Genomic DNA, 14,180 nt, shown 5'->3' with positions numbered 1-14,180 from the left:
GCACAATACCTCCACTGAGCACTAAAGGATTCCCTCAAGAGTTCGCTCGACACAATGCCGCGGGACGCTCCGAACGCTCCCGGCATTTCCGTAAGTTGATCGAGGCGCTCAGGTCTGGGTGCAGCAAGTGCATGTGCACTTGTTGCGGATCGAGCCGCGGCATAGCAAGTCTCCTATCTTCGATGGCCTCGTCAACTGACGCCCGGTCAGTTTGCCGTTGACCAGCCCGTGCATCCGACACGCTTCTACGCTGTTCCTCTCTACCAGCTCCAGCGTGCACCCCTGCCTGTGATGCGCGTCCATCGCCCTGTTCGCATTGACAGCAATAGTGCAGAATCGACTCGTGCACTCGTTGCACGCCGCCGTCGAAGGCACGGGAGTACAGCCTGTGCGCAGCACTGCGCGTCGAGCGCCACAGGCTACCGCCAAACGACGCGAATTGTCGATCATCTCCCTCTGCTCTCCATTGAAGAAGTGAGCTGGTGCGCGCTCGTGGTTTCATCGCACCGAGCTGGTTGGCGATCTCAATGCGGTCTCATGGAAACCTGCCAGGGATAGCCCACGTGAGCCAGATACACGCTCTTGTACGCTCTGTGAGTGGCGCGCACAACGCATCCCGCTCAACTCGTTCAGGTGCTCAGAGCGCTATCATCGGGTCTGACGCCGCTATTCCACCCGCTGGCATGCCGCCTGGCGTCCATCACGCCCGACTCCAGATAATACAGAGCCATGGAAAAAGTCAGGTCGTATTGCATCGTCTATCCCGAGCATCAGGTTTCAGATGCATGCTTGATCGAGAAGTTACAGAGGAATGTTGACAGCTTGGATCCCTGCGAATGAAACTGTTGCGATCAGTCGTTTGGCGAGATGCACCAGGGCGAGGGAAGCTAAGCGCCCCCACATGGAGTGACAGTCAGCGCGTTCCCCAATGGAGTTCTGCATCCCACATTACCAAAGGTTCTCGCCGCTCATGAGTTTTAGCTGGGAGGCTTTGTCAAAAGTTTCAGACTGATGTTTCCGCTTCGACGTGTTATGATTTCCTGTCTCTCCTCGTCCTCCCACAGGATGGAGCTTTCTTCTTTGTCTGGTGTTCTCTTCTATTTCTCCCCTTCTTCGAAAAGTGGTATAGATGTGATCGCTATACTCCATATCAGTTTTTCCTCGGTATTCAGATGCACTGGGTTTACGATGGCTCTGAGACTTGCGTTTTCTATGTGTACATTTACTACTTCTACGAACATTTTCCGTCACCTTATCCGTCTCGAGCACGCCAACGAGTCCGGCTCGCCTTTTGGCTCCCTCCCGTGCCCAAGCAGAAGACCAACACTGCAACTCAACCCTGGTGAAGGTAGAGAGCATCTTGTAGAAAATAGGCTCGTCACAAAACGGTGTAATGGACACAAAAGACACTTTCATGAATCCATGAGCGTGATCATGGCGTCTGACCACAGAGAGTGCGCCCCCGACTCGGCTGAACCAGTGAAAGTAGGTGGGCACGTGGAGCGGCTTCACGCCAATCTCAGCTGCGTATGTTCTAAACGCGTTGGAGTCATGGCAACTGTTTTCTCGACAAGTTTTAAAGAGAAATACTGAAAAGAAAAGCTTTCAGACGCTTTCGATGATGGATAAGGTGTTGACAGGCCCTGTCATCTAAGTGACATATAGGCGACCACAGGATCGAATTGCCGATACGACTAATATTGTCCTCATTCTCGCTTGTCTCTTCTTCATGAAAAATGGTTTACTCCCTCTTTAATTATCCATCTAGAGGTCTACCATTTCTTCCTAATGAGTCTGCATCGAGTGAGGCGATCGCCCTTCACTCCTGTAATGAGCTTTCGCGTTTCTGTATGGAATCGGTAGTCTGTTGTTCAAGATGCGACGGTCTCGCACGAGAATGTGTTTTTTCCTTGTCCATCCGTGTTTCTTCATTATCGTTCGTATCAGGGGTAAGGAAGCTTAAAATCGCGTGGATTCTTGGATAGAATTTCCCACGGAGCTTATGGTGCAGAATGAATTGATCAAAAGACGTTCGCGTGAATGGAGATTCATAAATTCTGTCTAGATTGCGAGACGTTAAGAATAAGGACTGCTACATGTTTGGTTGATCAACCTGCTTACCGTGGAAGAAGTGAGCTCTAGGGCCAAGGCCATTCTTTCTCAAGTTAACAGTGACAGTATAGCATACTTCCGGGACCTCTCTCGAATCTACAGAACACATTGCTTTCGTTCCATAACTGCGACGAAAACAGACCAAAACCAAAAAGGTGCTCTGGTACAATGATTCCAGAAATTACAGCTCCAAATACAACAAGAAGCCGGGGGCAAAAGAGCGGATAGGCGATTTCTCTAGGTAGACTGCTGCTAATCGACGCCACCACGAAACGACTTCATGCTTCTCATTCCAATATTCCAGATATTGGGGATCTCGGCCTCATTATCAACTAAAGCTGAGTAGGAAATATTTGCACCGAGCGGAACAACTGTAAGTCGTAAGAACAGAGGAAATTCCGCTCGGGCACAGGGTCACGATTGATGCCTGCCGCCGTTCGTGTTTGCCGGTGGAGCGCGCTCTATGAAGTGCTGTGTCGCTGTGCATTTGGGCCACGTGAGATGGAATTTTCGACTACACCTTGAGCGCTTTCTCATAAACGTCAAAGTGCTGCAGACAAGTGTGACGTGCGCGTTCAAGCTGTCACTTTGTCTCTTGCCTATGATATGCGGCATGGAGCGGCGTCTCGCGAAAGATGCTTGTATACAAGTACACCCAGGCGATCCTGCCTTGGATATACCTTCCCGTCATTATGACCCCAGCGATCGTCATGTTCGTAGAAACCGTATGGCAAGATTTCGCTGCTCAGAATACTTTTGCGTAACGGACAGGGCTCGCAGCCAACGACTTCGTAGGAAGATTCATACTGGCTATCCGCAGAAACTTTCCGTAACAGGCAGTATATATACGTAAACTCGCAACCGTCATAAAGATGCTTTGGAAAACGCACACGCAAAGCCCACTCGATCTGGCCCCTTGAGCGACGTAGTTTTTTCATCGGAAGTGGTGCGTTGAAACAATCGTGCAGCAGAGGAAGCGAGCCCCAAACGCCTAGCCACTCGTCATCGCGAACTGAACACCGAATTCTGAACTGTAGCACGAAGTATCGGAAGGCGTATGGTTCATCAGATGGATTTTCCACAGCTGGCACCCCTGTCAAGCCAAACCGGGAAGTTCGCGCAAACTCTGATATGCTTTGGTGCCAGGCCATACAATAACTTCTCCAACAGCCGCGCAAAGTCTAGCAACCAATCCGTTAGATGACGACGCCGATTTCATTGGGTATCGCATGCGCCAATGTACCCTACATATGAACACGAGTGACGCGAGCGATATCTTTTCACAGGTTTGGCCAAGGGCGCGGACAGGAGGTTGTAGAGAGAGAAAATGAGAGAGCACTCGGCAGGGCTTTGAATAGAGATAGCGGCAGCAAAGGCCAGTCCTCGGACTGGTGGGCCCTCCAGTTGTGCCCGTCCCGTGAGCAGCAAGTACTCTCCTAGGGAAGAAATAACAGAAACTAACCACTGACTAGCAACTCGATAACAGTTTCTTTCGACATTGATAATAAGCGTCGAAATGGGGAAAAGTTTCAGTATCTTCGAAAGTTTACCCTCTAGGCAGAAGGTCCCGCGAGCCGGACGAGTCTGCAGGCCTAGTGCTTCACGCTTCCACCAGTGGCAGGTGCTGTGGCGAGACCTGCGCAGCTCGTCCGCAACGGAATTCACTTTGGGACTAGGAGCAGGATGCTGCGTCTGGGCGTCACCCTGGTCGCAGTGGACTCTTAGTGTATCGCTTCGCGCTGTCGCAGGCAGCGCATCTGTCTGCGCAGCTTACAGGCTCCCAGGATTATTATTATGTATTCCGACCCTATGTTGAATGAATCATTCTTCGAGCGGGCGCCCTCAGTGGTATGGCAAAGCCGTTCTGTCTCCGTGCAGCATCTGCTTCAGTGGTATAAGCGCCACGGCGGGTGTTCACGGCAGGCACTTGTCGCACGATCGAGCATACGAAACGACCAGTATATCCGAGAGCAAGTATGGGTAATGGAACTCTAAGATAGGCGCTTCATCATGGACCCTCTCCCGAAAGCTATTATCCATTCCGAATTCTGGGAGCTATGGTCAATCTAAACGTTCTGTCATCTGAGAAAGTCGCATGCGCCAACTTGGTTCATGACTGGTGAAACATTTTGATCCCCAGTGGCGTCTGATCACTGGAGCACGGTCACCTGCACGCTGGTGCTTTCCACAGACCCAGAGAGCGGAACGTTTTGGAAGGTACTGAACTTGCAATAAAGTGGGGTTCCGAAAGCAACCTCAAACAAGAGCAGCTGGAACGACAGTTTTTCGAAGCGAGCGTGCAAAGTATTCTGTGCAGCGCACTTCTCTCCGAGGCGAGGCCACGTTGCCGCTGTTCGTTTTTCAGGGTCACCTATCTATCGGCGAAGACGGTGACGAATAAGCTACTGTTTGAACGTCTCATGCGCCTCAGATTTTCGTTCAATCACGCGAGCTCTTGTGACCGAGGAGGTCTGTACGAACTCCCGCTAGAGCACGAGGACCCGAGGCTTGCTCCGAGAAGGGTCTGCTGCCGACAGCCTTGCTTAGTGTTTTTATCGATCATTAGCCCGAAAATTTGCAAAGGCGCAGCGCGAGGTAACCCAAAGCGAGTTCCTATCCGAATGAAATTGTTTCTATCGGGGCCAGCTATGTGTTCTGAGAACAACATGGAACCCGAGAAGCTAGAGCGCGCAGCACCGCCTGACTCGGTATACAAGCCCAGGGTCTCTACCTGGGGCGTTTTCCCCCGACCTCTTGATGTTTCACAAACATTCGGTGGTGGCCGATCGATCCCTATTGGTGGAGTATCTGTCCCAGATGATGCCGCCCAAAAACGAGAACAGAGACTCCGGGTGCTTTTAGAACGGTATCGCATGAAACGAAACGAAAATGCGGAAACTGAAGAAGAGAGGAGCGCGTTATCCGCTGCTCTGGAGTCAGCTGAGCGAATGCTTCAGGCCGGGAAGTACGAATCCGCGCTGGAGCAACTAACTGCAGTGAGGCCACTTGCAAGAGTCCGCGGCGAGCTGGGGTCTCGTGTTTTGCTGCAAGTTGCTCTCTGTCAGGACGCGCTCGGCTCGTGTGAAGACGCACGGAAGCTTTATGGAGAGCTACAGCACAGCTCAGAGCCAAACGTGCGCGATGCGGCCAAGCAGTTGTTTTACAGCTTCCAGGCAGCAAAATGGTTGGGCGTCAATGGAAGTGTCACGGATGCTGACGAGTCCGCAGAGCACCGCAATACTTCACTGCATATTCCACCGTTCGCAGATCAGGCCTCGAGATACAATCTGACCTTTTCGAGAGTTCCCGAAACGCGTCCGCGAAAGGTGAATCGACCGGGGTTTTGGAAGCGCGTTCGCGCAACCTTGGTTCACTGGCTGTCAGGGAATGGTCTCTCGACATAAAGTGAGAGCAAGCGAGCCGTTAGCAATTGTTCAACTATTCGACTTTGGAACAGGGGAAGCGCCACTCCCTTGTTTAGATCAGAGACACACCCAGCATAGAGTAAAATTGAACAGGTCCACTCAAATAACACGGACGTTTACTCTCAAATTTTGGATTTCTTCCCACGTTCACCAACACCAGCCTTAGAGTGCGTTTTCTACAGCTGATTTCTTCTCATCTGTCTAATCTCCGGCCTCAGTTACGCTGATCATTCACGTCCTACCAGCTCCATGGCCGTAAGCTAAAGGGGATCATACCAGCGTTATAGACCCAATTTCGCCTCTTCCCGCTGCTATCAACGCAATCCTTTCACAGTTCCAATTTGCGATCCACGCTTCGTTCGCCTTTTTCATTTGCTTTTTGTACAGCTCCGGTGTGCCTTTCGCAGAGGTGACACTCGGCTGTAACCAGGTTTTTCCATTTTCCCATCACATCTGCACCACGGGCTGCCCTGCGGCGCGGGAGCATTTGCATTATCGGTCAGGAAATGCCCTTGACGGATATAGAAGGATCTTACCAATGCTTTCCTCCGTTTGCGCGCCCCGTGGCGTACTCTGCGCTCATGGGCTGCTTCGGGATTATACAGCCGGCGAGTTCTTGGCCTGCTGCTCGCGCATGGACATGCCTCTCTATCCGATGATAGATTTGTTGAACGCAATGTTGTTCGCCTTGAATCACACATCGGAGGGGGATGTAGATTGGAGAACGACTCGAGGAATCTCGATCCATTTACACTCCATGCAAAGCACGGATGCAATTTCTACCGAAAGCGATCGCTGCGAAGGCTGGAATTCGTGTCAAAGACCCTTTTCCATGCAAGCAAAATCGACGGGGCCTCTGGGAGCTTATCTCGTTTAAGCCATCATGCTGTTGTCGAGAATCGTATGGTCGGTGGCCGCAAACAGAAGAAAATTGGCGATTCGAACGGAACCTATTGTTTGAAGTGAACAGTTCCTTGAACTTACGGCAGGAGCTTGCAAAAAAGTCTTCAGGGTACTGCGTCGAGTTTTCTTCTCGTCCACCCAGCAGCGCAAATTGCAAATCCTACGAGCAGTCTCGAAACGGAAAGATTTTAACCTTGCAGAATGCGCGATGTGCGCATACTAGACGTAAAGAAAGGAGAAGAGAATGGAGGCTTGTATGTGTGAATTGGACAATGATCGCGGTTATTTTAAGAACTCGCTTTCGAAGGCATCGTAAATCATCTTGCTGACGGTGGCATAACGGATTTTAGAAGCAAAGAGTCGAAGGTGTCACTTTGAAAAGACGACAAAGAAGCCCATTATACCCACGATATCCTCGGTCCTAATTGCTACAATTGGAATTTTGGATCCGCATCTCAAGAAAAGCTCGGAAAAATCGCAAGGCAGCCAAAGAGCGAGCAGTTCAGTGTCGCATTTTATAGTCTCTTACCTCGTTTGGGTTCCACCCCTACTACATGTCGTCTACTGGTTTTTCGCGATTTATATCAGACGCTTCCGCAGTGCGTCCATTTGAAGAAATAAAAGATCCAAGGGAAGGGTACGGACATGGACGTCGAGGATCTCGAAAAGCCGTCATCGCCGGGTTCGACAAAACCAAAACGAAAAATCCCCTCATTGTGTATCATCGATCGAAGAAGAGCGTATGACGAAGGAGAACAACAATGGGGAGGTATGCGAGAAATGGTGTTTGCCCGACAGGACGATGACGAGACTATGGTGGCACGGAGGGCACGAGTTCGAGGAATCTTTGCATTGGTGAGTTCAACAGCGTCAATACGTGCAAGAAGCTTTTGAACCGAGACTTCAACGCCGCCATCAGTATCGGACGATAAGCGATTCTGCAGACGAGACCCGAGGAGCTGGCGCGATCCAAATTCGTGGAGATGTCTCAGGCTCGAAGTTTGCCTGGATTAACTGAAACGATAACAAGAGGCCGGTAGTTTTGCTGTCTGGCTTCTGCGAGTGGGTATACGCAGTTACTGTATGGTCGTACACCATATTTTGTTTTACTGAGCAATTTCACGCTTATGCGGTTGGATTGCGGTTCGGTCAACTTTTGACTGGGCGGTCGACTGCGTCCAAGTTGCCTACACTCTTGAACTCATCTTCGTGAGTTTTTGAGATAGCGGGCCACTTTTTCCTCGATAATCATATGCTTGTCTATGCGTTTCGGTGACTGGAACGAACCTTTCGCGGAGATACAAACTTTCGAAGGCGAAAACGAGGCCTCTCAAGGCTGAAAAGCTTCCACAGGGCACGGTTTCAATGGTGCTCAGAAACACAGTGACACAGTTTCAAGGCTTCGCGTTTCGCTCGCTTGACACCTATAGTGCACTGAACGAGGGTGCTGCACTATTTTGCACTACTTTCCAGCACGCTGCTGCGGCTGCTCCTTGACGGCACAAGCTTCTGAAACGCATACGCTGCAGAAGTTTCACCGATGATAGTCGATATCGAGGACCTTGCCGTGAATTTTCCCTACAGAGAACCGTACCCCGAGCAGCTACAGTACATGCGGTCATTGAAACGTGCCCTTGATGCTGGAGGTCATGCCGTTATCGAAATGCCCTCCGGTACCGGTAAGACCGTTAGCATCCTGAGCCTAGCGAGTTCATACATCAGCCGTTGGCCGCTAGTTTACAGGAAACTTGTTTACTGCACCCGAACGGTTGAAGAGATGGAAAAGGTGCTGGCTGAGGCGAAGCGCCTCTTTGCAACAATGCAAGCGAACCGCGGAGATCCCTCCGAGCTTCTATGTGTTGGCCTCGCTGCCCGGAGCCACCTGTGTGTGCTCGAGGAGGCTTTACACAATCCACGCGGTGTGGAAAGTGCCTGCCGTGCGCTTACTGCTTCGTGGGTTCGAGAGAGGGCATACCAGTCGACTGATCATGGACACCAGGTCGATATTCCACCAGGTCTCTGTCCTTTTTACGAGCGATTTTCTTCGGCGGCTTCACAAAACTTTATTCTACCAGCCGGTGCAGCGTATTCTATTTCGGACTTGCGAGAGTTTGGCGCTCGCGTAGGATGGTGTCCCTACTTTCTGGCGCGTCAGATGGTTCCCTTTGCTCATATTGTGGTTTATAGTTATCAGTACATTCTGGATCCTCGAGTAAGCCGTGTTGTGAGCAGCGACTTCGGTCCCGATACGATCATAGTTTTCGATGAAGCTCATAATATTGACAATGTTTGTACCGAGGCCTTCAGCGTACAGCTGAATGACCAGCTACTCCAGTGCGCGGCTCGGAATCTGAATACACTCTCTTCTAGAGTCCATGAGATGAAACGACGCGGTGTGGAACGACTCCACCAAGAATATGAGCGTCTTGCATGGGGAATCAGCACCGCGGACCGAGAATCGCAGCTTCGGGATATGCAGATAGCTGGCCTCGATCCAAGCGCACTGCCATCGCTGGTTGTGGAGTCAGCGCCGGATGCCAGTGCTATGATACCTGATCAAATGCGAATATCCCTGTGTCCAGAAATCCAATCGACTGTTGGATTCCTACAGTTTTTGCGCCAGATCTTGAGTTACGTGCAGGAACTGGTCGATTCCAATCTTATCATGGAAGAGACAGCGCAGCGCATGGCGCTTGCTGTATGCCATAGACTCAGCACAGAGCGAAGAGCGCTCCAGCTCGCCTCAGACAGACTCGTTTCATTGCTATGGGCACTGGAAATATCTGATGTTGCAGCCTTCTCTCCCTTGCAAAAGCTGAGTGATTTCTGCACGCTCCTAGGAACCTATTCTGCAGGCTTTGTGGTGATCAATGACCCGGAGGAGAGAATTTTTCACCTTGCGTGCCTGGATGCATCACTTGCCATGCGACCGGTCTTGACTCGATTCAAAAGCGTGGTGATCACATCTGGAACGTTGAGCCCTCTGTGGTTCTATCCGCGGTTGCTGACTTTCAGGGCAGCGATCGCAGAATCATTTCCAATGTCCTTAGAGCGGGCGTGTCTGTGTCCCTTGATTGTGACGCGGGGGGTCGATCAGTCCCCCATCAGCTCGCAGTACAGCACGAGGAAGGAAATATCGATTGCTCGGAACTATGGAGAATTGCTCCTCAATATGGCCGATATTGTCCCGGATGGCGTTGTTTGCTTTTTCCCCAGCTATGAATTCATGCATGACATTGTCTCCCAATGGGTAGAGAGCGATATCCTCCAGCGTCTACAGAAACTGAAGCTCACATTTGTTGAAACTCAGGACGCTGTCGAGGCTGGTCTTGCGATTAAACATTATCGCATGGCCTGTGACGCGGGCAGGGGCGCTGTGCTGCTATCGGTCGCTCGCGGCCGCGCAGCAGAGGGCATAGATTTTGATAATCACTATGGGCGGTGCGCATTACTTTTCGGTGTTCCTTTTCAATACAGTGAATCTCGTCTGCTGAAGGCACGTCTCTCATATCTGCAGCAACGTTATCAGATACGGGAAGATGAGTTTCTTGTTTTCGACGCAATGAGGCAGGCGGCCCAGTGCGTAGGCCGTGTTATACGCAACAAGCAGGACTATGGCATTATGATTTTTGCCGACAGGCGATACGCAAGACCGGCTCTTCTACAAAAACTTCCGCGGTGGATCGCTCAGTTTCTTGACGATGCTTACATCGGTTTGGATATCGGTACAGCGGTCAATCACGCAGGTCATTTCTTGTTACAGATGGCGCAGCCTCTGTAGAGCACATTGTATGGGTGCGGCGCTGGGGTCTCCATTTATTCGCTGTTGCAGATAGCGCAAGATCTGTAGAGTAATTCAAGTTGGGGCAGCCGGTGGAGATCCGCCTGGACCTACGTCAGACTTAAATGCAACAGGTCTAATTACGTATCTCAGGCATATACTCGAAAGTTCGTGCCACTCACCGTTACCGCAAACGACGGCCTTGGCGGGCTTTTACCGCTATCGCTTCCATTTCCCCTCTCGCCTCTGGCTTTGAATACGCCGGTTGCTCATGTCTCTCCAGCCCCATGGTCACCAGCCGAAGGATACTGATCGTAGCGTTGAAGTCTCTGTTTCGCGGCTTCTCGCTGTTGTAGACCCGTTTTATGCACTGGCGCGAGTCACGATCTGAGCTTCGTTTACCATTTGCATCCTCTTTCTGTACGGCCTCGGGGTGCACTCCCCACCCGTTACACTTGGACCTGGTCAGGTGTTCCCATGTGCATCCACCAGTCCTCCACCGCCTCTGAGCGCCACTGTGTGGCGCGTAAACGCTTGAACCATCCCTCGGTACATGCGCTTTACCGTTCCAGAAGGCTCCGCCCGATGCCGTCCTCCGTTTCCGCGCGCTGCGCCATGCCCAATGATCACAGGCCTCTCCCGGGTGATTTCCTCAGCGAGTACTCTGTTCGCTGCACATTTGTGTGCGCGCTGTCGGATTCGAGTACTCGGACCCCGCCTCCTTGCCCGCTCTTCGTTTTTCTGCCAATTCTTCGCACAAAAAGTGCCGATGAGCTTGACGCGAATCGAGACACCTTGCCAACTCGTGGGTGTCGAGCCCGCATGTACTGTTTATTAGCGACGATGCGGCCAAGACGTCTGAGACTCACGCCGGGCTCGCTCGCAGGCGGCAGGCCTATCTTCGCCTCGGCGCCCTCGTATTTGAGGAATATTCGACCAAGGTTTAGAAACTGGCTGCTGATACCGGTTGCTCCCAGAAGCAGCGTCCGGGGTCGTCGTCGACGTCTCGCTGACCGTGATGTCCACGACGTTCAGCACCAAAGAGTCGAAGGAGTGCTCAGAAACGAGGACCCGGAATCTCCAACATACCTATGAGTTCGTAGAACATTACTGATGCGCTTCGAATGCCGAAGCTGTACGTCTGAACAAAAGTTCAGAAGCAAATCGAACGACGGCCACAGAGAAAGCAGTTAAGTGTTCTCTTTATGAATCTGACACCGTGGTAGGAAAGCGAATCAATTATCGTTCCGTACAGGGCAGTCCGTCGGAATTCTTCATTTGCCAAAAAAAGAAATTGGAGCAGTCTTACTCATGATGCCAGCCAGTTATTGGCCCCTGCGTGTATCACGTGCTTCGCTAGAGCCATTGCGATGAGTACTGAACGTGGGAAATGTATAAATTTCAAACGCGATAGAATTTATTCCTGGGGGCGCGCGCAAAAACCAGACCGGCGATTTCGATTTTTTAGTCTTTCAAATCAATGTTTTGCACGCCCGCTGCGGGCAATCATAGCAGCTAGAAATCACGATGCCATGTACCCGATAGATCGTAGGCGAATCGCCTGTGCGATACATATTCTTTCCTGAACAGTGCATGGAGGACTGCGTTCCTCCTCCAGGTCGGTCGTACAACAGTACTCAGATGGTTGACGAACACTGACCGAAAGAAGTAGATGCACTCTGCGTCAAACATCGATATTCTCAGAGAATGCGCGCGATCAACGGTAGAAAACGGCCCGCTGACCACCTTTTACGAAAGACAAATGCGAAAATAGTAGTCGCTACGCGCGTCCCTGTTCCTTAAAAGCGTGTTCGAGTGGTCCTGAATACACGGGGTACAGTCGCAAAAAGAAAGTCTCAGTTCGTGCACGGCCATTTCCCACCGAGGTCACAGCTACTTCAGCGTTCGTGGAACGCCACTATCCGTATGGAGCACAGGGACCGGGACACGGACGTCGGTTTGCTTGTTCAGTCGATGAAACTTGCTTCGGACGAGGCGGCCGGAGCGTAAATGGGTATTCGCGGACAGTGCACCCGCTGGATGTACGATCGAGCTCGAAGAGAGCGAGGATGTCATCATCTGCTCCAGACGGAGTGGACTTTATTTGCGGCCTCAGATTCACTAGTGGAGAAGGCTCATCGACCAACAGCAGCCACTTGATCGAATCATGGAAGATTTCGCCCCGACGTCGGGCGACGTCCTTCTGCTGGACACCGTGGCATTTCACCATTCCCCTTGCGTTCGGGCTTTTGCCGATCCTGTCGAGGTATAGTGCTGCTTTTCATTCCTCTGTGCTCTACTTGATTCAACCTCATCAAAAGAATGTTTTCCATTGTGAAACGTATGATGTCGCTCCAGTGGGGTCATCGCTGAAGCTTCCGGCACACGTTGACACACGGGCGCATGGTGTCTTACTTTCGCGAGTCCTAGCTTTTGCGGGAAGGTCCTCACCTAAACGAATGAACAATCGCTATGATTTTGAAGAAACAGAGAATCCAAGGGAATGGTATGGATGTGGAAGTCGGGGATCCTGAGTTCCGTCATTGCTGGATTCGACGCAGCCAGAACGAAAAATGCCTCCTCTCGCCGACCATCGAGCGAAGAAGAGCAAGTGGCGAAGAAGGAGAAGAAGGAGATAGGCGAGGGACGGTGTTTGTCGAGTGGAACGATGACGAGACTGTAGCGGAACAGAGGGCACGAGTACTAAGAACCCTCGGTGTGATGAGATCAGGGATCGGCAGTAAACGCATGGAGCTCGTAAGCCGAGACTTGAACGCTGCTACCAATATCAGACGATGCGTTGTGCTGAAGACGAGACCCGAGCAGCTGACACGATCCAACGCTATGTGGCAACTGCTGAGGCTCGAAGTGTGCGTGAATCAACTGGAACCGATTGCAGGCGGCGGGTCAAAAAAGGCTGGGAGGCGTCCGCATGTGGGTATATGTATTGACCCTCAATGGTCATAGAACGTTTTTTGTTTTACTGAATATATATAGATTCTAATAAAGACCTCAGACGACGAAAACACTGACGGCTCGAGGGATCTCATTCCGGCAGTGACTCGAAGGCTGCGCACCCTTCGTAAGCTTAGCGCTTCAGAATATGCGTACTGGAAACTTCGCTCCAAGTCACCGAAATTGTGCTCAACGAGCGTTGCTTACTTCGCACGTCCGTGAATTGTCAAGTGCTACGAGCGTTGAACCGCGAGCTGAGCAAGAAGGCCGTGGAACAGAAGGCACTGTCGCAGAAGCTCTCGTTTCTCGGCCGTCAATCCCCGCTCGTGTAAACCAAGGCCTCAGCACACTGGGTAGTGTGACAGAAGCACGCGACGGCGAGAAGTCCGGTAAGGCGGAATCTATGAAAGAAGCCTCTCCTGGCGTGCAAGCCGCTTCAGTCTTGCAACCTCCAGAAGAGCCAGGACCTTACGATTGTTGCGGTAACGGCTGTGAGACCTGTGTATGGGTTGCGTATGCTGAGAAGCTCGCAGCGTATGAGGAAAGCTTGAGAAAAGCTTCTATTGCATCCAAGGACGATGACCACCCGTGACCCGCACCGCGGCAGCTGTTCAAGCTGCGGATCGACGCATAAGAGTGTATCATAGAAAACTTTTCGTAATTGTTAGAACTTTTCATGAATTATGGTCCTTTAGTCTGGCATTTTGCTTCTGACAGGGCGCATTAACGAGCGCAGAGAATACCTGTGGAGGTGTCAGTACCGATCACCTCAAGTTAGCCGTCATTTGCGCCACACATCACGCTTTGCCATGTAGCTGACGTCTTGTTCAGTGGCACAGCTGCCAACCGAATTGTCTTTACGGATCATTCGAAAAAGCAAATACAAAATATCATAACCTTTGGCTCCTCAGATGGCAATTACCCGGTGGAAGTTTACCTCAGAGAACATTGGTGTTCCTATCCCGAGTTTGAGACCATTAGGTTGGCGTGTACAGTGCGTCGCA

The 14,180-nt window shown here is 51.4% G+C and overlaps 4 protein-coding genes and 2 non-coding genes across 6 annotated transcripts; 4 read left to right on the top strand and 2 right to left on the bottom strand.

The window, feature by feature from the left end:
* Positions 1 to 2,711: 2,711 nt before the first annotated feature.
* CYME_CMI154C (hypothetical protein) lies at positions 2,712 to 3,263 on the bottom strand (the record flags this gene model as incomplete). The annotated part of the gene is made up of 1 exon (XM_005536264.1): positions 2,712 to 3,263. One exon carries the CDS (start codon positions 3,261 to 3,263, stop codon positions 2,712 to 2,714), a length of 552 nt encoding a protein of 183 aa, XP_005536321.1.
* A 78-nt stretch (positions 3,264 to 3,341) lies between these two features.
* Positions 3,342 to 4,387, top strand: CYME_CMI153T. The gene has a single exon (XR_002461328.1). It is a non-coding gene; the product is annotated as a hypothetical transcript (transcript).
* Positions 4,388 to 4,532: 145 nt separating this feature from the next.
* CYME_CMI152C (hypothetical protein, conserved) lies at positions 4,533 to 5,516 on the top strand (the record flags this gene model as incomplete). Its single annotated transcript, XM_005536263.1, has 1 exon — positions 4,533 to 5,516. One exon carries the CDS (start codon positions 4,533 to 4,535, stop codon positions 5,514 to 5,516), a length of 984 nt encoding a protein of 327 aa, XP_005536320.1.
* Positions 5,517 to 7,980: 2,464 nt separating this feature from the next.
* On the top strand, positions 7,981 to 10,221 carry CYME_CMI151C (nucleotide excision repair protein XP-D; the record flags this gene model as incomplete). Its single annotated transcript, XM_005536262.1, has 1 exon — positions 7,981 to 10,221. The coding sequence occupies one exon, from the start codon at positions 7,981 to 7,983 to the stop codon at positions 10,219 to 10,221; it is 2,241 nt and encodes a 746-aa protein (XP_005536319.1).
* On the bottom strand, positions 8,522 to 10,826 carry CYME_CMI150T. Its single transcript, XR_002461327.1, has one exon. It is a non-coding gene; the product is annotated as a hypothetical transcript (transcript).
* A 2,498-nt stretch (positions 10,827 to 13,324) lies between these two features.
* Positions 13,325 to 13,768, top strand: CYME_CMI149C (hypothetical protein; the record flags this gene model as incomplete). Its single annotated transcript, XM_005536261.1, has 1 exon — positions 13,325 to 13,768. One exon carries the CDS (start codon positions 13,325 to 13,327, stop codon positions 13,766 to 13,768), a length of 444 nt encoding a protein of 147 aa, XP_005536318.1.
* Positions 13,769 to 14,180: the final 412 nt, after the last annotated feature.

The sequence above is a fragment of the Cyanidioschyzon merolae genome, chromosome 9, assembly GCF_000091205.1.
Source record: "Cyanidioschyzon merolae strain 10D DNA, chromosome 9, complete genome".
NCBI lineage: Eukaryota > Rhodophyta > Bangiophyceae > Cyanidiales > Cyanidiaceae > Cyanidioschyzon > Cyanidioschyzon merolae.
Note: the sequence above shows the minus strand (reverse complement) of the source record. Positions and strands in the feature narration are given on the sequence as shown.